At 42.5% G+C, this 26,697-nt stretch overlaps 1 protein-coding gene across 1 annotated transcript; it reads left to right on the forward strand.

Moving 5' to 3' along the window:
* The first annotated feature begins 5 nt into the window (after positions 1-5).
* LOC134187704 (hepatoma-derived growth factor-related protein 2-like) lies at positions 6-26,697 on the forward strand. The gene is made up of 8 exons (XM_062655857.1): positions 6-177; positions 308-363; positions 938-1,078; positions 2,159-2,296; positions 10,108-10,293; positions 19,014-19,115; positions 19,260-19,866; positions 26,426-26,697. Exons 1-8 carry the CDS (start codon positions 6-8, stop codon positions 26,485-26,487), a joined length of 1,464 nt encoding a protein of 487 aa, XP_062511841.1. The 3' UTR covers positions 26,488-26,697.

Here is a 26,697-nt window from a genome sequence, read left to right on the forward strand (position 1 = left end):
AAAAGATGGAGCTAAATTCACCCTTTACATATGAGGCAGAAAGAGAAATCAGCGAGTCTGACTCTAGCAGGGACAGTCAGGAACAGAAACGGATGTCTGGTGCACTTTCCATACTGACCACTAAACAGTTTTCATTAGTTTTCACGGAATACACGCCGTTTGTTGACTTTGAAACTGGTGACGTCATTTATTGCAGAAAGCAATGAATTTTAGTTCAACAACAGATGCAAATATATAGACATAAAACTAATGCTATTCAAATTCTTTCATTAAAAGCTATTTTGGAGTGTAGGTTGATTTTCTGTAGGACTGCCCCTTAAAGCATTCTCAGTTCACGCCGTAGTTGTGATGAAAGTGTTTCAAGTCTGGGCGTGTTTGATTTGACTTCTTTAAGGACAGGAAGAAAGGGGTATCTTTCAGACTCATTCCATTGATTACTGTCCTTTTCTGAAAGACCCTTTTATTATCCTCTTCCACTTCTTCCAGCTCTTGGCTGGAAGAGTTTGAAAGAGAAGCGTGGTTACGAGTGTGCAGTGAACGTCCATGTTGTAAATGTCTTATGTCGAGACACAAACAACTGAGCATGCACATTTGGCGCAGCTCTTCCAGCGAGGAAATGGTGTTGGATTGAATCTTCCAGTCTCTTTCAACCTTTTTCAAGTATCTTTCAAAAGCTTTCAGTCTCTTCTGTAAGAGGTCAATCGAATGTACCTCTATACTCGGCTCTTGAATCACATTTTAGTCATGCATTCTTAGTGTGTTAGATTAGTGTATTAGAGGTGCACAGAAACATTAAATGTTGTATTGGTGCATTAAGTTGCTTTATTATTTAACATATATTTGATTATTCTCACTGCGTTGCACAATTCACTACATTACACAGTTGTGCTGTTGGTTGTCTGCCTGACATTTTGTTGTACTATGTTTTGTCTTTCAGCAAAGGACTAAGAAGCGTGGCGTGAAGCGAAGTCGTCACACGATTTCTGCAGGTGAAGATAAAGCGGGAGAGAATGCTGCAAGAAAGCCTCACAAGTCAAGCAAATCAGATGATGATTCCAGCTCATGGTCAACACCAGATGTAAGACACACACGTGCACTCACACACACACACACACACACACACACACACACACACACACACACACACACACACACACACACACACACACACACATGAGAGGGAGAGGGAGAGGGAGGGAGGGAGGGAGGGAGAGACAGACAGACAGACAAATTGTTTTATTGATTTTAAACTTTAAAGATACGACAAGCAAATCTTCAAGAGTAAACAAATCCACCTCAGTCCATTACTCTGTTTATCAATTCAGACCTAATGGATTAAAAACTGAATATCCCTATCTCTAAATTTGTCTATCTCTACTTGACCATGTGAGAGGCGAGATATTTTTGTTAAGATCACTTGGCTGTTACACGTCTGTAATAAAACAGAAATGCGTCGTCTCCGATCAGTAAGAAATCCTACTGCTGTTTGGTATCTCCAATAGCTTTTGCCTTTTTTGCCAGTTCTTGTAGAAACTATTCTGCCGACTTGCCCCAGCGATCAAAATGTTCAAAGACTGGAGGAATGATTGTGGGTGTTGAGCCACTCAGTACAACTTCCTGTTCGAATTTTTCCATTTTTTCCTCTTCTCTCTCAATGCTGCATATCCATCTACCTGCCCTGATTGTTTGGCTATATCAAGACTCCATGGATGAACCAAAGAAATATCCAACTCAATATCTTTCTCAGACTCCAACTCAAAAAAGCACAATATCTGGATGATTTTCTGACTCTGCATACTTGTTTCCCCCAGTCAAAGACCAGGTACTCATTTACACTTTTGAGTCGAGAGAGGCAATTGTGTGTAAGTTTGTTGCCCGAGGAAATTATGCCATAGCTTGCCATCACTGACTTGAACCTGCAACCCTGCAAGGTCCCAGATGTACACACTTTATTGGACTCTCTAACCAACTGAGCTTTAACACACACACACACACACACACACACACACACACACACACACACACACACACACACACACACACACACACACACACACACACACACACACACACACACACACACACACACACCGGCATCCACGTGGGGTTATTCCACAGAAGAAGCTTTTATTGGCAGTATCTGTTATTTTGTTTTTAGGAGACAGAAGATGCTGGCGCTTACTCTGATTCTGATGACAAGTTTATCCTGAGAAAACGAAAGCATTTAAGTGGCTTAGAACCCAGTGCAAAGAAGCAGAGTGATAAACGTTTTGAAAGAAAGAGAGATTCAACAAAGGTAATGTATTACATTATTGTGGCTAGTAAGATTTACGTAAAACAATCAATAGTTTATTCTGATATTTGTGCTTTGTTTTCTTGAAATCTCTTCTGAGTGGATTACGGTTTGTGTTTGTGCATGTTTGCATATAGTATTTGTTTGTGTAGTGTTGTCCAATTTACCACTTCTCACAGTGAATAGCATTTGTATTATTGTGTTACCTTACTAATTACTAGATTTACAGTGTGTGTGTGTGTGTGTGTGTGTGTGTGTGTGTGTGTGTGTGTGTGTGTGTGTGTGTGTGTGTGTGTGTGCGTGTGTGTGTGTGTGTGTGTGTGTGTGGTGTAGCTACATACGTTGGTCAACCACCTTCAAGTGGTTACCTCAGTAACATGTGACAAGTGAGGAGAGCAAGGAGCTGACCTAATAATTGCGCACCATGTAGCAGTTGGCCAGGTGGCACTTACGAAAACGTAAACCAAGTCAGTGATAATTTTGCACAAGTGAGAATACCAGAAGACGAAGAAAGGGATGCATAGTGTTGAAGTCTATGGTCAATGATTGTCTGACGGCTATAGACAGGGAAAGTCTACAGATGCAACAACATACAGCTAACCAACAAGAGTAATTTTTGTATGCCTGTGTGGAAGACCTTATGCAGACAGAGAGATAGGACATGACATTCTAATTTCTATACAGTAACAGTCACTATTACGTTTTTCTTTAGTGCTTCATCTCTTTGGGGACACTGTTATCATTGCTACATGCAATGTAGCCTCGCGAGCCAAGCCTTTCTCCGTGCTCACTGCGCATCCTCACTTGCTGTTCACCTTCTCGCACGTGAGAGGAGGTGCTTGAGTCGGAACTGCTCACATGGAGGGAAGGCTCGGTTGCAAATCCGTACGTCAACTCATGACGTGCAGCAGCATGTTCATGTCACAAAACTTGACCTAACTTGATTAATGTTTGACTTAACATGATTATAATGAGTGTGCGTTGACGCGAGTCAGCAAGGTTTGTATGTAATAAGATACTTAAATGGACAGATTGGATTCTTTGCAAGCGAGTTACATGCAGTCTCACTGAGTCTCTTGAGGCAATCTCTAGTAGGGTTTTTCAAATTTGGATTTCAAGGCCAGGTAACACCATCATCCCATCTTATGTTCTGGAGCAGTGGGAAAAACTACTCCGTATGGACTGTGAAGAGAGCGGATGCTCTCCTGACTGACTTCAATTGAAAGTGTCCAAGAACGTCCGACATTCAGCTGATGCAGCCTCACCAATCGGCAGCAACTTGACTGTGCTACTGCGCTACGAGGGCAACTGTACCTGTCTAGACATCCTCACAAGGCAATTTTTGCAGCTTTGTAGTCTTGCTCCGTGCGTTGCTGAAACATCTTTAAAGCAAGACGATACTAGACTGACAGGTGTAGGAAATTACCAGTGAGGGTAGCTGCAGCATAGAAATCATGGCAGGTGCGTAAGTTGGCCGGCGTGTAAACTGTTAGCGATATCATCACCCTGTAGAGTGAGAACAAGGAACTAAAGGCGTGTCCAGTCTAGCTAAAAGGTTCCAGTAACTCTAATTGCATCAAGTCATCGATCAATGGAAACAATGTATTTAGGTCAAGTTTTGTGACATGAACATGCCACTGCACGTCATGAGCTGATGTACAGATTTGCAACCAAGCCTTCCCTCCGTGCGAGCAGTTCCGGCTCAAGCACCTCCTCTCATGTGTGAGCAGGCGAACAGCACGTGAAGTTGCGCAATGAGCACGGTGGAAGGCTTGGCTCACGAGGCTACATGCAAATAGACAGCTCTCAAGGATTAAGGTGTGTGTGTGTGTGTGTGTGTGTGTGTGTGTGTGTGTGTGTGTGCGCGCGCGCGCGTGCACGTGTGCATGTGCGTGCATGCATGCGTGTGTATGTGTGTGTGTGTGTGTTTGTGTGCATTTGTGTTGTGTGTGGTGCTGTAGCTCAATGGTTAGAGAGTGCATTTGGAGAATGAAAACATCTGGGACCTTGCAGGGTGCATGTTCAAGTAACAGTGATGGCGAGCTATGGCATGATTTCCTTAAGGAAGATATTGCGCCATAATCACCTTAATTAATTAAGCAAGAAACTTGCACACAATTGCTTGTCTCGACTCAGGACTATATATTAGTACCTGGTCATTGACTGGGGTGGACATGATCGCTGGCTTGGCAATAACATCGTGCAGCAGATGGGTACGTGTGGTCCTTGGTGTCCAGTCTCAGAGCTGCACCATTGTCAGTGCCCCTGGGACTCCAGCCAAGCTCCAAGTGGATTGTAGCGCTGGCCCTAAGCCTCCACATACCGCATAAAGTCCCTGTCTCTAGAGGCAGGGGAAGCTATCTCCACAACTGACCTTAAGGTTGACGTCGAATGACGTGGAGGGTTTAACATTTGTTCATTGTGTGTGTGTGTGTGTGTGTGTGTGTGTGTGTGTGTGTGTGTGTGTGTGTGTGTGTGCAGGTGTGGTGTTCCCAGATGTGGAGGACGGTGCCCAGAGCTCTGTTGAGTTCCGCAGTTGCCAACCCATTTTGAAGAACGACAGCAGCTACAGTGATTCAAGAGTTGTGATTAAGCTACATAGGATTTACCTTTTGTAGTTTAACCATCAGTTCATCGTACGAACCCATGAATCTCGATGTCTACTGGTCGTCCTGTTTTGATCGGTCCATCAGTAGGTACTCATGTTTTGCCTTAGTGAGCATACAGACTGGACATTTGGGTCTTCACTATAATTTCTTGTCTAATTCTCCTGTTACGATGTTTCATTTCGTTGCAAAGGAATCGCGTTTTCTTTTATCACTCGCACAACTTTATCTGGTCAAACAAGCGACTAGCTTGATCTTTGCGAAGAATGTCGTGTAAGTATGTCTCAGTCTTGCATGCGCAGTGACAAACTCGTTTCTCCACCACATGTACATTCAACAGGAGCACTCGAACTTGCGTCAAGGTCAAGAAAATTGGCTGCTGGAATATCAGATCAATGCTTGATCGCGAAAGTTCTGAATGTCCGGAAAGATCAGTTCTGATAGCGACAGAGTTATTTCGTTTTGAAATTGACATTGCTGCTCTATCAGAAACAAGACTTGCTGAACAGGGCAGTCTAGATGAGTCTATAGAAATGATAGATATTGACTCTATTGGAAATGATGGATATCGATTCTATTGGTCAAGGAAACTAAAGGATCAAAGCCAAGTCTCGGGTGTTTGTTTTGCAATTAGAAAGAAAATAGTAAGTAAACTCAGATCTTCCCATTGCCCACAGTGATTGGATAATGAGCCTAAGATTACCTTTAAGCAAGAACAAGTTTCTAACAATCATCAGTGTGTATGTCATAATGCTAACATTAGAGGAATCAATCAAGAACAGCTTTTATGACCAACTACATGATATACTAGTCAAAATTCCAGTAGAGGACAAGCTTATCCTGATGGTTGACTTCAATGCAAGAGTCGGTCGAGACAGTAAAGAGAATGGGAATGGTCGGCTATTGCTCCAACTTTGTGCCGTTCATTGTTTTTTTTAAGCATTACCAACACTCAATTTCAGTGGCCTGATAAACTGAAAACAACCTGAAAGCATCCTCGATCGCATCATTGGCATCAACTCAACTACATCATTATCAGATATAGAGATGTGCGGGACTTTCAGTTGACTCAAGTTATCAGAAGTGCAGAATGTGCAACAGATCATTGTTTGTTAAGATCAACTGTAGCTTTCAAAATTGTCACCAAAAGGTGCTTCTCTTGGTGTTCAATTAGAAGACTTGATGTCAGTCAATTAAATACAGTAAACCCAATGTTTTAGACAGTTTTGAAAGCCAGCTTAAGAAGTATTGATAATGTCTGGAGAGCCTGAGGGCTCTTGGTGTAGACTTCAAAGTAGACTTCAAAAAGCTGCAACAAATGCAGCTAAGGAAACAAATGGTTATGAGAAACACAGAAGGCAAGACTATTTTGACAGCAACAATGTGGAAATACAGCACCTTTTTAACAGAAAACATGAAGCTTGTTTGAGGCTTCAACATTGTACACAGTCTCCCAGAATGAGAAAGTCTTTCAAGACACTAAGAAGTTAGCTCAGCGTGAATTGTGGCGAATATGCAACGAGTGGTGGAAAATTGTGTACTCCATTTGCAACAGCTTGCAGACAACAATGACAAACGCTTCTACAGTGAATTAAAGACAGTCCTTGGCCTGGTTCACAATATTGATGCGGACATTTACGTCAATGTCAACATCAATGGTGATGTCAGTGTCTGACATTGACATTGATGTTGACTTGTTCACAATATTGTGAGATGCGATGCACAGATAAGATGGTCCAAAGGTTGAATCCACCACGCTCAACATAACGAATACTGCTAGTATACGTGACTCTTCTGTTGCTATTTCTGCTGCATTGTAGACGCAAGAGAGTTTAAACACCTGGAAGGAGACGAAAGTGGATTGGAAAATATTTTAGCGATGCCGGCAGCAAAGACAATTCACAGGTATTTTCCTTCAGTCCTATAGTCTTTCTAATCATTCGACCAGATTTGCCAATAACACGGGTAGTTCCTCACGGATTCCACCAACGCTTCATCCACTGCTGGTCTCAGATATGTGTTTTAGTTCAAGGGTGTGTGCTTTTGATTGGTTGAAAATGATCACATGCTTGTGGTTGACGCTGAGTACTTCCAGTTGTTGACACTGGAATAGAACTTGGTTCAATTCCAGCATCTATATCAACGTTGTGACGCCGGGCTCAGAGGCGGTGATGCTGGCATGTTCACAATATTGACATTGACATCGACGTCAGACGTTGACATTGACGTGAACATCAACATCACTATTATGAATCAGGCTTTAATACCTGGCAAGGTGGAATTCTTGCTCGTGGGAAGCGTCACTTGAGTCTTTACTTAATTTATAGAGATACAGCAGTTACAGCTGCAGCACTGGATGCACTACCACAACAACCTTTGTGTCGTGCCATGGATGAATTGCTAACACAGAGAAATTAGGCGTACCTTAAATCTTTATAAGCTGGCAAGGCTGCAGGCACAGATGGCTTAACTACTGAATTTATCAGAAAGGTGGTACCATTTTTATAGCAGAATTTATGGAGGTTATCCACAAAATTTGGGACACTGAGGAGGTACCACAATTATTGAAAATGCTAATATAGTTACTATTTTCAAAAGAAGAGGTGACAAATCAGAATGTGGAAACTGGAGAGGAATGTCACTGCTATCCATTGCTGGTAAAGTAATATTAAGAATCTTGTTTGAATAGATTATCAGAATCGATTGCAGAAGACATACTTCCCGAGTCTCAATGTGGTTTTCGCAGAGAAAAGAGCACCAGTAACATGGTGTTTTCCCTGAGGCAACTGCAAGAAAAATGCAACAAACAACAAAATCACTTTATATAGTTTTTATGGATCTAACAAAAGCATTTGACTTAGTCAGTTGTGAGGCTCTGTGGAAAGTATTAGAAAAAATGGGTTGCCCACCCAAGTTTGTCAGCTTGGTCAGACAAAATTACATGAATTAATGACAGCAGAAGTTGTTTGTGAAGGTGAGAAATCTCAGAGCTTGTGCGTGAAAACAGGGGTCAAACAAGGTGGTGTGTTGGCACCTACTTTATTTGTTCTCTTCCTTGCAGCCGTGATGGCTGAAATGATTCACAAAGTAGGTAATAGAGAGTGTCTGTTCAGTATAGAATGGACGGCAATTTGTACAATGTACATAGAATTCTGGCAAAGTCCAAGATTTCAGTTGCGACTTTCAAGGATCTACTCTTTGCAGATGACTGCTCTTGTTGCTCACTAAGCAGATGACCTACAACACATTGTCAATTGTTTTGAAGACGCTGCCCTTGCCTTTGGGTTACAAATAAACATCAAGAAAACTGAGTATATGTTCCAAACATCTTCTGGTAAGAATTCTATTGCAGAAGACATCAACGGAGTGGCTTTGAAGAAAGTTTCCTTCTTTTCTTATCTTGGAAGTGTTTTTCAGATGGTTGCACTGCTGAAGAAGACATAATAGCTCGGTTATAAAAAGCAAGTGGAGCTATTATGGTGCTTTACAGAAGAGACTTTGGAGTCAACGAGGAATACAAATGAGTACGAACGTACAGGTTACAAAGCAGTTGTGCTTCCAATCCTCATGTATGGGTCCCACGGACCTTATACCAGAAAGAGACATTGAAGAACTGGAAAAATTTCACTCAGCTACCTTTGCCGTATTTTGAGAATACATTGGACAGAGAGGGTATCCGATGTTGAAGTCCTGAGAAGAGCTGGTATGACTGGGATAGGATGTATGCTGATGAAGCAGCAGTTGAAATGGATCGGGCATGTAGTCAGAATGGATGACAGAAGAGTGCTAAAGCAAGTTCTTTTTAGTCAGCTGCTCTATACACCAAGATGAGTCGGTGGCCCAAAAACTTAGATACAAAGACATCATTTGCAAAATGTCAACATATTTCAAACAAACTGGGAAGTTGTAGCTGCTGAGTGTTCTACTTGGAAAAGACAAAATCATGTCTGGTCTAACAAGTTTTGAGTGAAGAAACTTGAGAGAAAGACTCAAATGAGTCATAAAATTCTTACTGTATCCACCGCAAGTCAACCATATAATGTCGTACATGTAATTGAGACTAGCAATCACGAATTGGACTTATTGCTCATGAGCAAACTTACAGCAACGTCCCAAGAGCCATACAACAATCCCTGAGATGCTCCTTTTGTGTACTAGAACATGTTGATCTAAAGCTGAACTTGCTTCTCATGTGCAAGCTCATCTCAAGATTGGACAACCTAATAGTTTTTCTTTTTTTACACATTGTTTTGGGGTCGTTAGCTCGTAACTGAGTAGCGTTGAGGAAGATGGAAAGAAGCCATGTGTGATGTGGTACGTAGTGTTACAATGCTCTATGGAACGGTAAGCATTGTTGACATCGTTAGTTTAGTACAAAATAAATGTATATGGCATAGCAGTAAAGGTATCACAGCCTTGGCATTGCTGACAACTTTTTGGCATTTTGAGATGTAGTGTAACATCATCTGCTTTTTATCATATTCACATCTATTTGGTAGTGGGAATGTTGTTGATAATCTTTTTACTTGAGGCGTGGCAGCACTAGGGTACAGTCACTAGGGTACAGTAATGTTGGCATTGACCAGCGACTGTCTGAACAACTTGATGACTTTCTATGCTTACTGTGCTGAACTCATTGTGACAAAAGGGGATGCCGCTTATGTAAGTGTTGCAATGACAAACGGACGATTAGAGACAGGCGTGTACTCTAGTGTTGCTATGCCAACAACACAACACAGCTATAAAGCTGTTTAGCTTTTAATTAGACTGTCTTGGCATGTGAGGTCTAGTGACATCTAAGTGACCTTGTAGTGATATTGCTTCTTCATTTAAAGGAAGTACCAGGTATTCATGGTAGCCATAATTTGTCAACTTACATAAGTGCTATTTTCCACTTACCAAGATTAGTTCAATGAAGTCAGTCTAATTTGCTTATGTGGAATAGTGCCAGACATTTGCTAGACATGAAGCAAGCTCTGATATGCTGAGCACTGCAAGCTATAATTGGTGTCATTGCCTTATGCTTACCACTGAATTCCAGTGTAGAGTTAACAGTTAAAGAGCATGCATAACACATGGAAACACATCATCGATTGAATGTCATTTGTAGATGATTAGTTTATTTATTGTATTTTGATTCGTATTTGCTTGCAAGTTACTTTTTTGTAACCATTATGTTTATTGCTTCTCACATATGTGTGATTACAGGGTGATTCTTGGAGGAGTAGTTCCAAGAAGTCGTTTCGAGCGAAACGTGATCTAAGTGCTAAGATGAAAGAGAAGCTGGCAGCTATTGCTGAGCAGGAAAGGGAGAAGAATCAAAGAGAGCAGTTAACTGCATCACTGCTTAAATTAAATGCTAATTTGAAGATGTCATTGACAGTTGAGGCTCCGGTAAGTACTTGTTTATTCATTTGTTTTTTTGTATATTTATTTTGGTTATTGATTTTTCTGTTTGTGTATGTCTACCTGTTAGTCCAGTTGCTTGCTTGTTGTTTGGTGGTGGTAGAGTAGGATTGGAATCTGATTAAAGGGAGTGAATGACAGTGGGGAAAGAAGAGGAGATTGGGGAGGCAGACAGGGAAGAGAGTGATATGAAGGGGAGGGAAGAAAGCAAGGATAAGAGAGGATGTGGACAACAGTGGAGACGAGAAGAAAGAGGGAGGAAGAAAAGGAAGGAAGATATGGAAAGAGAAGGAGTGATAGGCAAAGAGGTGGTCTGTATCTGCCAAAGCAAGATTTGTTAAGATATATAAACATGACTACCATGAGCTGCCAGTTTTAAGAGCGTCAGCTTCTTCTTTGTCATCCATCTGATCATTGTCAGTATCATTGAATGGTACATGTACGTGCTGACACTTGTCCATATGCACATGCACGCATGCATATGTGTGCTGAGCATCTTGATAAAACCTCGGCTTCTACACATGATGGGCTTGTACCACAGGACAAGGTCTTCGATTCTCCGGCTTTTATAAAAACATGCTCAACCAGGTCAGTCTGGTTTGTAAAGTCTACTGCAAGTATTGGAAGCAAACTCTGCTTCAGAAGTACTTAGACCATCACGGCTGTCTAGAAAGAAGACATGATTTTACGAAGAATTCAAGTAGATCCCAGAAGCACTATTTTCTGTAAGTGCTGCAGGTTGTGATGACCTAGAATAATGTCCAGCCACCGTGCAATACCTGTGTGCACTGTGCCCAAAGCTCCCAAGACCACCGGAACCACCAGTGTTCGACAATTATTATGTGTCGCGATGCCCCTCCATAATGGGCAAGTGGGGTCTCTACCCCCATCTGGGCACCCACCAACCCGGCAGGTGAGCCCAGCAGGGTACATGTTTCTGTGTAGTCCACACGGTGATCAATGACTAGCCAATTCGATATAGATTGCAGGCATTACAGTGACTGCGAACTCGATACAGCATGCCTAGTGGATATCAATGACCACCAGGAAAGCACTGAACGTCGTCATCAATGGATCGTTCGCCAGACCACAGAAACTCTCCAATGACTGAAATGAGTCATAGTCTCGTGGATAAAGCTAGAGAAACATGAGAACGAAAGACAGACAAGTTTCATAATTTACTGTCACTGGGGTTTGAAGCCCAAAACCATGGAGTGGTAGTCATTGTTGCTAACCACTAAGCCATGGCGGTGACTAACCCTACCATCACTCCAGAGTTGTGTCCAGATAACCTGCCATTGACCAAGTGTGCAACAGCACATTTGTTCAGACCAAACGTCATCTGGATGTCATCAGAGAAGGTATGGACCGTGTGCAACAACCCATCCAACCGATCAGAGTTTCTGCCATACAGCTTCAGATCATCCATGTAAAGTAGATGACTGATGAGCTGACGTTTGGCAGTCTCACCATGCCCAGTGGTCATCTGGTAGCCGTAACAGGTTCTGTTCAGCTCTTAACTCAGAAGATTGAGAGCCATACAGAAGAGAAGTGGGGAAAGTGAGTCACCTTGGAAAATACCCCTCCTGATCTGCATAAGCTTAGTCTTGATTGTACTGTTCCCGTAAGAAAGCACCATCGATTTCCTCCAACTCTTCATCACACATGACAGGAACCTGCACAAGAATGGACGGATCTTATGCACCTGAAAGCATTGGAGCAACCAACTGTGTGGCACGCTGTCATAGGCTTTCTAGTAGTCCACCCAAGCCATGCTCAAGCTCTTGTGCCTGGTCTTACAGTCTTCAGTAAGCAGCTTGTTGATCAACAGCTGATCCTTTGCACCAAAAGATCCCTGTCGACATCCCTTCTGCTCCAGAGCCATGAGGTTTCTCTGAATCAAATGCCCTGCTATCCTCTGCCTGATGAGTGAGGTGAGGGTTTTATAGAAGACAGACAGACACGTGATAGGCCGGTAATTTTTGGCCCGGTCAGTCTTGTCATTGTTAGGAATCAGAGTGGTTGTTCCTTGAGACAACCAGTCGGGTACAGAGTCTGGATTCTGAACCAGCAGGTTGTAGTTACGAGTCAGATCAGTGTGAAGACACGTGATACGCTTGACCCAGAAACCAGAAACCTTGTCTGGACCAGGAGACTTCCAGTTCCCCGTCCTTTTGAGACACGATGTGACCTCATTGTCTGAGATAGGTAACCACTGCTGCTCATCTCTCCTGTGCGTCTCGCCATCGGTTTGACGTCTCAGCCAGACGGCAGACTCATTGTGATGTACCCCAGTTTCTAGGATACCACCCCAATACTTGTTCAATCTCAGACTCGGATGGCGGGGAAGTGACCTGGATAGTCTGCTTACCCAAATCTCTGTTAAACCGTTCAGCATCTTGTTGAAACAAACCGTTCTGGCGAAGTCTCTTACAATTCTTCTCCAGCCTCCTAGTCCGCTCGACCTTGGACTTAAGTTCCATTTTCAATCGATTGATGGTGACCTCACAACTCTCCAAACAGGAAATGCCCAACCGATGCCGGAGAAGTCGGAGTTCATGTAACATACGAATGCCCGATGAACCCTTTCTAACCTCCAGCAACAGTGAGATTGCATGTTGAAGTGTGAGAATTGGTTGACTTTGTCGTCTTTAAGCCCCGCCTTTTGGACACTAGTGAAGCAGCAGAGTATACCAGGTAACTGATTTCACTCATATCTGGTTCATCCTTCTACGAATTAATGATCGTGTTAAGATCACCAATAAGTTTCAGGGTTTCACTGTTCACATAGATCCTTGGAAGGCGTTCTCTCACAGATAGGAATTTGCCTGACTTTCTGCTACTCCTCAACAAACTCTTGACGAAGTACAGGGTCCACAGGAGCATCACTATCAAGTGAAGACCATCCTCCGTTTGGCAGCAGTCTGGACTGAGTTGAGATGTAGGAGTTTCCATCTTTTCTAGCTGAGAAGCTATACTAGGATGTGTAGTCATCAGATCAGAGCTCACAGAGTCACAAGGGGATGGTGATTCCCTGATAGCACTGCACTGAACTGAATCCAAAGTGTCATCTACAGATAGGATATCACCACTATCTCTTGCAGATGAGCAGTCCTTAGAGAGAACAGCGACTGACTGAACAAGGGAGCCATCTTCCAAGTGATTAGCAAACTCATGATCCTCTTGCATCATTGACTTGACAGGTTTCCCGCCACGTGCAGCAGGCGCCATCCTGACTGAACAAGGGAGTAATCTTCCAAGTGATTAGCAGACTCATGATCCTCTTGCATCATTGACACGACAGGTTTCCCACCACGTGCAGCAGGCGCCATCCTGACTGAAGGCATGCAAAGTGACACATTGTCAAGCAAAGGCGTGACAATGGAACTATCAGCTGATAGAGCAGAAACCACATCCAATGCCGACATCTGCACACCAGGACTAACATCAGTCGTAACAGAACAAACCTGAGACAGGCTTTCAATCCTGTGCGGCCTCGCATTTAATCTCCTCCAACTCTGATTCAGTCAGACTTCCAGAAGTTAGGAGATATCGCTTCTGGTCCGCTGAACGCTGCTCAGAGACGTCAGTCAGAGAAGGATTTTGCTTACACCACAGCTGATGCATGGGTTTTCTGAAAGCAGAGAACTTGCATGACAACAGCATGTGGTAATAACAAAACATCACTTCCCTATTCATTTGTCGTGTCCATATCCGTCGTCTTGTTGCATTGCCACTCCTGTTAGCCGAAACACAAGATTTGCTAGGAATGGTGGGCATCACAGTAGTCTCATCAGCAGGATTTGAAGCCAAATTCAAATCAGACGTCGCACAAGAGATGGTTCAACCAGTCGAGTCGCCCTATGCCCAGAACTATTCCTGGTCTTCCTAACAGCTCCAGTGATTCCAAAAGCCGACTTTTCGAGCCCTGTCCTGGTTTCCCGACAAGGAACGTGCTCCTCAGTTAGCTCTGAGACGAGCGATACAGCTAGACGTCCATCTTCCATCAATATCCGGGACTACTATTATTTTGTGTTGTTATGCCCCTCTATGATGGACAAGTGGGGTCTTTACCCCCATCTGGGCACGCACCAACCCGGCAGGTGAGCCCAACAGGGTACATGTTTCTGTGTAGTCCACATGGCGATCAATGACTAGCCAATTCGATATAGATTGCAGGCATTACGGTGACCGTGAACATCGGGACAGCACGCCTAGTGGATATCAACGACCCCCAGGAAAGCACTGGACGTCATCGTCAACGGACTGTCGCCAGACCACAGAAACTCCCCAACGACTGAAACGAGTCATAGTCTCATGGATAAAGCTAGAGAAACATGAGAAAGAAAGACAGACAAGTTTCATAATTTACTGTCGTCACTGGGGTTTGAACCCCAAAACCATGGAGTGGTAGTCATTGTCGCTAACCACTAAGCCACGGCGGTGACTTGATATTATTATTATTATTATTATTATTATTATTATTATTCAATTTTCTTTCACATCATGTACTAACTGTACTAACTAACAAACAACCCATCCTAATTACTTACACACACCTAATTGCAACTTCTTGTCAACAGCTACTATAAGCATTCCTTTCTCTAACCTGTTTACTGAATAAAAAGCTCTTTTAAAATAACTGTGTTTTATTGCCCTAATTCTTTCTTCATGCCGAGACCTTTCCTGACCCCCTTTCTCAGACCTCTATTTATAGTATTCTTCACATCACATCTGTCCAAGTTCCACGTATGGTACCCATATGGCATTATTGGGCACAGTTGTCTATCAATTATGCACCTCGATACGTTGTCCGAATACTGAATCCTACCAGTTTTTCCAAGTACTGTGTTGACTCCGCCAAAGAATTTTCTTACTTTTGCTTTCACTGTAAATGGTGTTTGGCCAAATGAATCCATATCTACTCCCACATGCTTTATTGACGTTTTGAACATCATAACAGACCCATTTAGCTGCAATTCCGTGTTTATGGATGACAGAAGTCTATTTTTACTGAAAATTGTACAAACATTTTTCTTGCTGTTAAACAATAGCCTACTCTCTCAGCAAATAGGGAACAGGTATCCAGCATTTTCGGCATCCCGTATCTTGTTGGGGATACCAATGTAACATCATCAGCATAGGCAATACTGTGGTAGTTCAGTATATTCTGAACACTACTTCTAAGACGCGTTCCAGCGTAACACAACACAGCTTAACCAAAACACACTAGAGCATACTACGCATGCTCAAGCTATGGTCGTCTATAATTTGATACATCACTCTGCATCTCCCCTTGTAAGTCTAGTCTATTGGAAGGTCTAATGAGGGTCCTGGTTGCAGTCTTGTTAACCTTCGAGATGGTGGTTCTGAAACCACTTTTTCGTTGTTCTCACTCCCTTCTGTTTTCGGTACTAGTTTCATGTGACTTCTGTTCCTCCTCACCTCCCCTTTCAGGGACGACACAATGTAGGATTGTGCTCGTGACTAGCCAAAATCCATCTCTCTCTTCCAGCTGCTTGATCGTTTCATTAGCATATTGAGGACCATTATCACGTCTTAAAATCTTTGGTTTGCCATGCCTTGCAAAGCTAGCCTGGAGAGCTGTAGCAATGTGCTCAGACGTAGTGGAAGTCAGTTTGAATATCTTCGGGTACCTCGAGAAATAATCAACCAAAAAGTAGATATTTTTGTTCCTTTATCTCGAACAAGTCTGATCCGGCCACTTGCCAAGGATAGACGGGCAGTTTTGATGATATGAGGGGTTCTCTTGTTTGTCTATTCACCTTTGCACACGTGTGACAGTGATGTATCCATTGAGCTATGTCTTTAGAGACTCCCAGCCACCGCACAGGAGATTGAGCCCCCAACCTACACCTTGCAACACCTTGATGTCTGTCGTGAATCTTTGCAGAGCTTCCCTGCGAAGTTTGCTAGGGATGACAATGTGGCTCCCAAACATTAATATCTTATTCTTTACTGAAAGTAAGCTTCTTGCCTGTCAAAACGGTGCTATCTGAGGGTTTGTGGGTGCCTGCCTAGGCCAACCAGTTCTACAATACTCCATGATTTATCCACAAATTATATCTTCTGCCTGCGCTTTGCAATATCTAGGCGTTGTTCTGTGGTCGGTAGTGTGTTCATAACTGCGCTAATGTCTCATCAACTGTGGGTATAGGATAAGTCTCTCTCATTATGCTTTCGTTCAGTGGCTTCAGATCAACACATCCTGATATCTCCTGTCTGTTTTGGAACCACTACTATGCCAGCACACCAGGATGTGGGCTCTTCCACCTTTCCAATAAGACCCAGATCTTCCATTTTGTTCAGCTCACTGTGAACTTTCTCTCGCAATGGGATAGTATATGGTATGCTAGATATCACATGGTGACAGGAGTATGGCGAGCATTAGGCTAGAACATCCAGAACCCTTCAACTTTTAGAAACCGGACAATTGGCGCAGATGGAAACGGCGATTTGAGCAATTCCGCGTTGCCTCAGGGCTGGTCACAGAAGTCAAACCTCGCCAGGTCACTACGTTGTTATATTGCATGGTCGAGAGCACAGAGAGTGTCCTGGCGTCAACAAATGTCACGGAAGAGGAGAGGAAGGAATACGAGCAGGTCATGCATAAGGTGGATGAATTCTTTGCAGTGCGTGAGAATGTGATCTTCGAGAGAAAGAGAGAGAGAGACACTGTATTGTCTCATAGAAACTTGTGGATGTGGCGCCTTAGCAGATGAAATGCTATATGACCGCATTGTTGTCGGAATATGCAACCAGACATTGTCTGAACGCGTACAGACCGATGCCGGTCTGACACTTGGAAAGGCAAAACGAGCAGTGCAACAAAAGGTAGCAGTGATGGAGCAGCATCACGAACTAGAAGGTGCAGGAATTGATCAGGTCAGGAGCGGTAAAGTAGGCGCCAGTCTCTTCGGAGGCGTGGGTTTGAATCCCACTTCTGACACCATGTGAAAGTTTAGTATATTCTGAACACTGCTCCTAAGACGTGTTCCAGCATAACACAACACAGCTCAACCAAAACACACTAGAGCATACTATGCATGCTCAAGCTATGATCATCTATAATCTGACACGTCACGCTACAAATACCACCTATGTACATGTCGCCTATTCTTGCCCCATATCCAGATGTCCTTAAATAGACCAACAGATCATCCAAATAGATATTGAAAAGAACAGGAGAAAGGACACTGCCTTGTCTCACTCCATTTTTAACCTTTATTCTAGATCGGCTTTTATTTAAGATTAGCTTTATATGCGACATTGCGGTAGACACTCTTTCTGTCTACTTGTACTTGGCAGTAACTTAATTCTTATATGGAAGACTGCTTGGCTTCCAGTACAATTTGCTTAGTGGACAAGGATAATGACTTGTGTTTGAACAGCATGTTTTAGTAGTATGTGCACATTTAGATGTTTAGATGTGATTAGTACTTTATACGGGCTGTAATTTGAACATGGGTCTATAGGTGTCATTTGGATTGACAGTCACCATGTTTGTAGTCAGGCATAGGGCTCAATGTGATCAGTATCTATATTCACAGAACTGTGGTAAATGAATATTTAATTTCACTCATACCCAGCCCTCAAGCTCTCACAAATCCATTGTCAGGAGGTGTTAGCTACCTGGTAGATTGCAAGTGTCAGTTTATTAGGGGCCATCTTTATAAATCTACACTTTCTTTTCAAGCCTGACTCCTTTCAAACAGGCCTTCTTTAGATGGAAACGACAAAGCCACACCGTACCTTTCATCTTGTCTGATCAGTACAGATGACCATGGAAGTCTTGGATATCAAAATGTACAAGTGTACTGCATGCACATGCAGTGAATTTGGTTGAGAACAAACCACATGTGTGTGTTACACAGGTCATGAAGTTTGAGCTGTGAATGTGCAGTTGAACTTGCATTTTCAGCCGACTTCACACATGGTATTTGCAGAGTGAGCAGTTAATTATAATCAAGTACCGTACATGTGCTTCTCAGCAAGTCAGTTGTGTCTGTGCTTAGGTTGTTTGGCTATTAATGTGATTTGCCAGCTTAGGCTTTTAAGAAAACTGCCAAAGTGTATAGAAAATCAGTGAATCAAAACCAAGAATTTGTACAACGGTTTTGCTGGAGATGAATCTTGCTGTTCTGATTTTAGTTGCACAATTCAGTGATCAACTTTGATTCTGTTATAATTAGATGGTGATTATTGTCTGTGCATCATGCTGTGCATTATTTTTCCACTCTACTACTCTCCTCTCCTCTCTCCTCTCCTCTCCTCTCCTCTCCTCTCCTCTCCTCTCCTCTCCTCTCCTCTCCTCTCCTCTCTTCTCCTCTCCTCTCCTCTCTCCTCTCCTCTCCTCTCCTCTCCTCTCCTCTCCTCTCCTCTCCTCTCCTCTCCTCTCCTCTCCTCTCCTCTCCTCTCCTTGTGTGCAATTGCTTGTTTTGATGTGGATTTTTACACACATTACATGATGAGAGTATCTTCAATTATCAATCCTGCTTAATGTGCTTGTGACTATGTTTGTCTGTCTGGCTGTATGTCTGTTTGTGGACTCTGCAGCTTGTTGTTTGGTCACTTGCTCATCTGGATGTTTGTCTCCTTTTCATCTGTTTGCTTATTTGCTTATTTACTTGCCATTGGTGTATTTATGGTTGTTTATGAACATTGATCAATGACGTTGTATTGTGCAGGATATTACTCGATGTCTGAGGATATTGAATGACATGTCAACTTTTTGTGTAACACATGACATGTTAGTTGATCATCCAGATATTATAGAAACACTGAAAAAGGTAAGATCAGCTTATGCATGATGTGATATATGCAGTCGGTCCATCGAGTATTTTTGTGCTGTTATTTTGTATAACATCTTTTGTTTCTTTGTCTTTATTTTTGTCTTTTTTTGTTGATTGTTTGAGTCATTATGATGGTGATAGGTTCGCAAGTACAAGGCCAACGAGAAAGTGATGTCACGTGCTGCTCCTATCTATAAGAAATACAAGGCGGTGTGGTTGGGAGATGCAGCAGATGATGAAGATAAAGAAAAGCAGGAAGGAACTGATGATGCAATGGATGACACAACTGGTAGCGATCAACAGACAGACTCTCCAACTGCCCATGAAGAGTTGATGGAGGAGAAAAAGGTTTCTATGGAGACTTGTGATGTTAGCAGTGGGAAAGAACTAGGCAGGGAACAGAAGGATAAAGATTCAGGTAGAGACGCAGTAGAGCAAATGTGTGATGCAGAGATGAAGACAGACACATTAAAGAATGATGACCTGCAGATGCATGGTGCACTGAAAGAACCAGGGATGGTGCATACTGTGGAAGACAATGAAAGTAGAAAAGATGAAGAGACAAGGGAGGAGGCAGACGTGAGTCAATCAAGTGAGGGGGAGGAGGCAGGTGTGACAAGCCAGTTACACGATACAAATGTAGATATCAAGAAAGAGAATGAGGAAAGAATGGAAGATCACAAGACAAATACAAAGCACAGAGATGTACAGCTTGATGAAGTCAAGAAACATTTACAATTTCCACATGGTATGTGCATCACTGTGTAAGTGTTTGTTAGTGCATGCCCTCACAAGTGTGTGCTCTCTAACTATTAAAAGAAGGGGAGCATTCGTGAGTTTAGTATGAATGCAGATATATATTAGGTCCAGTCTAGTTCAAGTTAGGAATTGGGTCAACTTGTTTGGATTTGCATGAGACTTGAGTGGAGGTTAGATGATTCCGTACAAGATGAGACATTGGTGGGAATTTACTTTGGCGGTTTACTGAGAAGTAGATGGAAAAAGCATATTGGCAGATTTTATTTTTGGCGGTTGGACATTGTTGGTAGATAATTGATCTAAGCTTCACGGCCTCATACTCATGTTTAACCTCTCTGCTAGACAGGGTAAGCACAATAGACGGCAAGCAGGCGTTACCGTGGCCTCATCCACATGACATGACGTTACAATATCCCAGTGGCCAAATGGCAGATTTTATATTGGTGCTTGCTGAGAAATCTGCCAATCCGCCAAAATAAACTCCACACCAATATTTCATCGTATACAGTATGTAATGATGGATGTGTACTTAGAATATGTCCATCGCTAAAATCTAGTTCTAATAATAATAATAATAATAATAATAATAATAATAATAATAATAATAATAATAGTCACCGCCGTGGCTTAGTGGTTAGCGACAATGGCTACCACTCCATGGTTTGGGGGTTCAAACCCCAGTGACGACAGTAAATTGTGAAACTTGTCTGTCTTTCTTTCTCATGTTTCTCTAGCTTTATCCATGAGACTATGACTCGTTTCAGTCGTTGGGGAGTTTCTGTGGTCTGGCGAACGGTCCGTTGACGATGACGTACAGTGCTTTCCTGGTGGTCGTTGATATCCACTAGGCGTGCTGTATCGAGAACGCGGTCACCGTAATGCCTGCAATCTATATCAAATTGGCTAGTCATTGATCGCCGTATGGACTACACGGAAACATGTACCCCGCTGGGCTCACCTGCCAGGTTGGTGGGCGCCCAGATGGGGGTAAAGACCCCACTTGCCCATTATGGAGGGGCATAACGACACACAGTGACTTGAGGGTGGAGATAAGCCGCATGTGGCATTGTCGAACACTGGTGGTTCCGGTGGTCTTGGGAGCTTTGGGCACAGTGCACGCAGGTATTGCACGGTGGCTGGACATTATCCCAGGTCATCACAACCTGCAGCACTTACAGAAAACAGTGCTTCTGGGATCTACTCGGATCCTGCCCTCACCTGCCGGGTTGGTGGGCACCCAGGTGGGGGCAAAGACCCCACTTGCCCATTATGGAGGGGCATAACAACACATAATAACAGACACAATCAGGTGGCATCCATCATTCACTGGGATGTTTGTCGCCATTTTGGGGTTCCAGTGGAGAGCAGATGGTACCGGCATCATCCTGATAGGCTTGTGGAGACGGATGACATTACTATGATGTGGGATACCACCATCCCCACTGCCAGGAAGATCAAAGCCAATCGTCCAGACAACTGTCTCAGAAATAAGAAGACAAACATTGGCAAGAAACATGCTGAGAAGTTGGCGAAGTACAGCGACTTGCGAGTGGAGATAAGCCGCATGTGGCATTGTCGAACACTGGTGGTTCCGGTGGTCTTGGGAGCTTTGGGCACAGTGCACGCAGGTATTGCACAGTGGCTGGACATTATTCCAGGTCATCACAACCTGCAGCACTTACAGAAAACAGTGCTTCTGGGATCTACTCAGATCCTTTGTAAGTCATGTCTTCTTTCTAGACAGCCATGATGGTCTAAGTACTTCTGAAGCAGGGTTTGCTTCCGGTACTTGTAATAGACTTTACAAACCAGACTGATCTGGTTGAGCACGACACACATAATAAGTACAGCGACTTGCGAGTGGAGATAAGCCGCATGTGGCATTGTCGAACACTGGTGGTTCCGGTGGTCTTGGGAGCTTTGGGCACAGTGCACACAAGTATTGCACGGTAGCTGGACATTATTCCAGGTCATCACAACCTGCAGCACTTACAGAAAACAGTGCTTCTGGGATCTGCTCAGATCCTTCGTAAAGTCACGTCTTCTTTCTAGACAGCCGTGATATTCTAAGTACTTCTGAAGCAGGGTTTGCTTCCAGTACTTGTAATAGACTTTACAGACCAGACTGATCTGGTTGAGCACAACACAATAATAATAATAATACTTGTCTGTCTTTCTTTCTCATGTTTCTCTAGCTTTATCCATGAGACTATGACTCGTTTCAGTCGTTAGGGAGTTTCTGTGGTCTGGCGAACGGTCCATTGACGATGACGTTCAGTGCTTTTCTGGTGGTCATTGATATCCACTAGGCATGCTGTATCGAGTTTGCTGTCACCGTAATGCCTGCACTCTATTGAATTGGCTAGTCATTGATCACCGTGTGGACTACACAGAAACATGCACCCTGCTGGGCTCACCTGCCGGGTTGGTGGGTGCCCAGACGGGGGTAAAGACCCCACTTGCCCATCATGGAGGGCATAGCAACACATAATAATAATAATAATAATAATAATAATAATAATAATAATAATAATATCGAATTGGCTACCCCGCTGGGCTCACCTGCCGGGTTGGTGGGCGCCCAGATGGGGGTAAAGACCCCACTTGCTCATTATGGAGGGGCATAGTGACACATAAATGAATTATGACAGACAGACAAGACAAGACAGACAGAAGGTCATTACAATGTGCTCTGAAATATACAAACGAGCTCATTCCTGATATCTAGTTTGCTAATGGACGAGCATGTGAATGTCCTTATCAAAATCTGTCTGTGTTGTCTGCACTGCTTACTGTTTTGAAGTTTGTTTAGAAATTATTCTGTCCTCGGATGTTAATGGCACATGTCACGAAGCACCAACAACAAAGACGCAAGACAAAACTTGCTTTGTACATTCTAGATCACCATCATGAAACACATGCTTGAACTCTGATAGTCTCTAATTAGGGCACGTTTCCACTAGCGCCTAAACAGGTTTAGCAAGTGGTTTAAACTAAACTGGTTTAAGGAATGACCTGTTTTCACCTGCGCTATACCAGTTGTATACTCTAAACCTAAATCGATTTCCTAAACCCATTTAGTAGTAGGCTTAACGAAGTGGTTTAGGTTTAACTGTCACGTGACAGTAGTGCGCTTGTTTAGATGGCTTCTTACAACGCCGTTTTGATGGCTATTGACTGTTTGCTGGGATAGGATTACCTTAAAAGATGTAAGGGTTGTTAACTAGAGGAAAGAAATCATCAGAACCACAGAGAGAGAGAGAGAGAGAGAGAGAGAGAGAGAGAGAGAGAGAGAGAGAGAGAGAGAGAGAGAGAGAGAGAGAGAGAGAGAGAGAGAAGACGGTGTCCTTGGTCATCGTCAAGCAAATTTGTACTAGCAGATGCTGAATCAGTGACAACCAACAGTTGCTCTGACTTGGTGACACAGCAGCCCAATACTTCAAAATAAGGCATTGCTAGACGGCTTGTTTTGCACATCCCGGATGTCCACATTTCTAGTGGAAACAGTCTCTTTCTTGAACTGGTTTAGTATTTAAACACATTTAGGCTAAACTAGTTTAAGGTGCAGCTAGAGGAAACATGGCCTAAGTCTTTGTCCATTGAACAAATATTGAATTCAGTTCTTGTAATGTCTGTTAAAGCCAGCACTGAACACTCTCTTTCACAATTTCTGCCTTATTGCTTGGTCTGTCACAGGGTGGAAGCTACTTTCCTACTTTTCAGATGTTTTGAGACACCATTTGAGGTGACGGGGCAGGAATCAGAGAAGTTAACTATTTAAGGCTATTCATCAGCGCTTCTTGTGATACAAATGACAAGAGTTAGTTTTACTGTCCAATTATTGTCAAACTAAGCAATGCTACGGATACAAAGTAGGATTAAAGGAAAGTTGCTCTATGTCTTGTCAATAGTGGAGAGTTGCTAAGAGCAGCCAATCACTGGTTAGTCACAGACTAGTTTCTCAATCAACTGCTACAAAAGCTGAAGATGAGACACCTTTCCAGAAAGAAAAAACATCAACATCTGCCACCAAACAACATTTACAAATACCCTGAAAGAAGAAAAGTGTGTGGGGGAAATTCATGTGATTTGGTGTGATTGCAACTCATTGCACAATTTAAATTAATGAAGTTGGATTTCCTTCAGATTAGTTGGGATGGACTTGTCATTGCACATGAATTAATTCCACACTAATAGTGATGTTCCCTGAAATTGTCCAACTTTATTCCCACAGGGTAAGTGCCACCAATATTTTGACATAATCTACATTAATTGAATCTATCCAGAAGTCATCAAGGAGTTTAGGAGGTGGCATCAGGTTAGAAACACGTACATGTATGAATGTTGTTATATAAAAAGATGACTTGTGTCTTACTTTACTCGGTGTGTTTCTACAATTCTGAACAATTTGCCACAGTAAAGTGGTTTCATTTGATGTGTACATTGTGATTAATACCCTTATCGAAATCTGGCAGTGATGTAAGGCCAATTATATTTGGAGAAGTTCTGAGAAGAGCAACAGTGGGAGCCTTATGTAGTCAGAGAATTTCATTATTTTTGTCTTACTTTATCTTTAGACAGCATGGCATTGCAATGCAGGAGGTATGGAGTTGTAGATTTATCATATCTAACTCTATTGGAACGTCATCCAAAGTGGTAGCTATAGTGACTTGGTGTCTATGTCTAGAACCAATTTGATGCAGCAAGTTACTGAGAAGTTTCCTGATACGTTTGTCATGTAGATCAGAAATATCAGAAAATTGAGTATTTTAGTTTACAGTAGAAATGGTTTCATCAGAATGAGTCCATCAGGGTGCTCCTTAGACCTACCTTATTTTCTACTGCTATTTATTCTGTTGTCACCAGTATCAGGAATGGCACAAAGATTTTACTGTTCTGGCCTACCTGGGTAATGTCTTTGTAATGAGAGAACCTGAGAGAATTAATTTGTCCTATATCTCATTTCAATCTTTACTGAAAACTGTTGGATTGGACACTTGTGACCATTAGTGTGAGCTTTTTAGCCCAACAGTCTAGATGGAAAAAAGCTCCAGTTCCAGTTGTTCAGTCTGGTACAATTATTTGGGAGGACTTGTAGATTTATTCAGTTGCAGTGTGTCAGCACAGCTACAGAGGGTCATGATCTGTCTGTACGCTGGCAGAGCTGATGCTCAAGTATGCAGCAAGATATTGTCATGCACTTGGGTTAAATCACTTGGCAAGAACAATTCAGCATTACAACTTATTGCTAAAATTTATATCAACGTGATGAAATGCTCATTTGCCTTTGTCGTTTGCGTAGATACGATGAATGTTGTAGACATAATGAGTAATGTGATGTGGAGCAAGGCAGATATGTATAAGCACCATTTGTTGAAGCTAGCATGGCCATAATGTTCAAGTGTGCTACTAATATGATTTCCATCACTGAATTTTGTTGTTTCTAACTTCTGCTGACGTGGTCGACTGTATAGACACATCTATTGGAACCTTGCTATAATTGGAATTGAAATCGCTGCCACTTTCCACTTCTCCAGAATCTGAAGCTAGTCCATGCTACTTCACTATGTTGGTTTGTAAACTAATAGACTTCAGCATTGTGTAAACACAGATATCTTGTTCACAATAGCTAATGAGACGTTAAGTAATGCCACATCAGACAAAAATGCTTCTTGTATCAGGTCATTATTTGGTCAACGAGCTGATGCTTGGTTGGACACAATACTTTAGACAAGAATGCATTCAAATCTGGTGAATTCTGCTTAGCATCTGATCTGAGAATCGGTCAATCATTGCCTTACAGCAAGTATAGCAGTGATTGTGGAGCAGAGATTAATGAGCATGGGTATTATCTTTCGACTGGTAAGTTTGGATTGGAGGAGGACCGATCTGGGAATAAAATTTATTGGTGAAACATGGAGGGACTGCTTGTCAGGATACATTGATAAGAGCTGCAAAAGAGAAAGGTCATGCAGCCATAGCAAAAGAAAAAAATGTAAGAAATGAAAATACAGCTGGGAAACAACACTAGGAAAAGCAATGAACATTTTGGATGTTAAGGTGTAGGAGGCACAAATTGTTTGAAGAGTCTTACATGCCATTTCTTGATAATTTACAAAGATGTATAACTAGAGTAATTTAAACAATCTTTCAAGAACAGATAGACAGACAGACAGACAAACAGACAGACAGACAAACAGACAGACCGACGACAGAGACATTCAACAGTTGTTCACTAGATTAGTTTTTAATTATATTAGTAGTTATTAGTTTATTTAGGTTTAATTGTTCTATGGTTTAGCATTAATAGGTTGACATCATGGTAGTTGGGACACATCTGAGTTATTTGCATTGCTTAGCTGTTGTATTACCTAGAAGATTTATTGAATAAGACAGACAGACAGACAAACAGAGACAGACAGACAGACAAACAGAGACAGACAGACAGACAGACAGACAGACAGACGGGACAACACAGTGTAGGTCAAATAAGCAACTCTGGTGAGCTTAGCTTTTCTTATCTTCACTGAACCTGAGCTTTTTTTTAGAGGAAACTGCTGAGAAGAAATCTACAGAAGCTCTTCAGACAGAAAACCCAGGACAGTTTTAACATCAGCTTTCTTTGTCCAGGTCAATGGGTGTGGGGACTACTAGTAGAGAATACTCTATTGCTATCTGAATTAGGACATTCAATTGCATTAACACAGCAACTATGTTATGTCACAGTGATATTTACATGCTGGTTGGATTTCTAATGTCAGGGGCATGCTGTCTGTTTATTGACATAATTTTCAATGGAAATTTTATTGTATCAACTTGA

Source organism: Corticium candelabrum, chromosome 12 (genome assembly GCF_963422355.1).
Source record: "Corticium candelabrum chromosome 12, ooCorCand1.1, whole genome shotgun sequence".
In the NCBI taxonomy this organism is placed as follows: Eukaryota; Metazoa; Porifera; class Homoscleromorpha; order Homosclerophorida; family Plakinidae; genus Corticium; species Corticium candelabrum.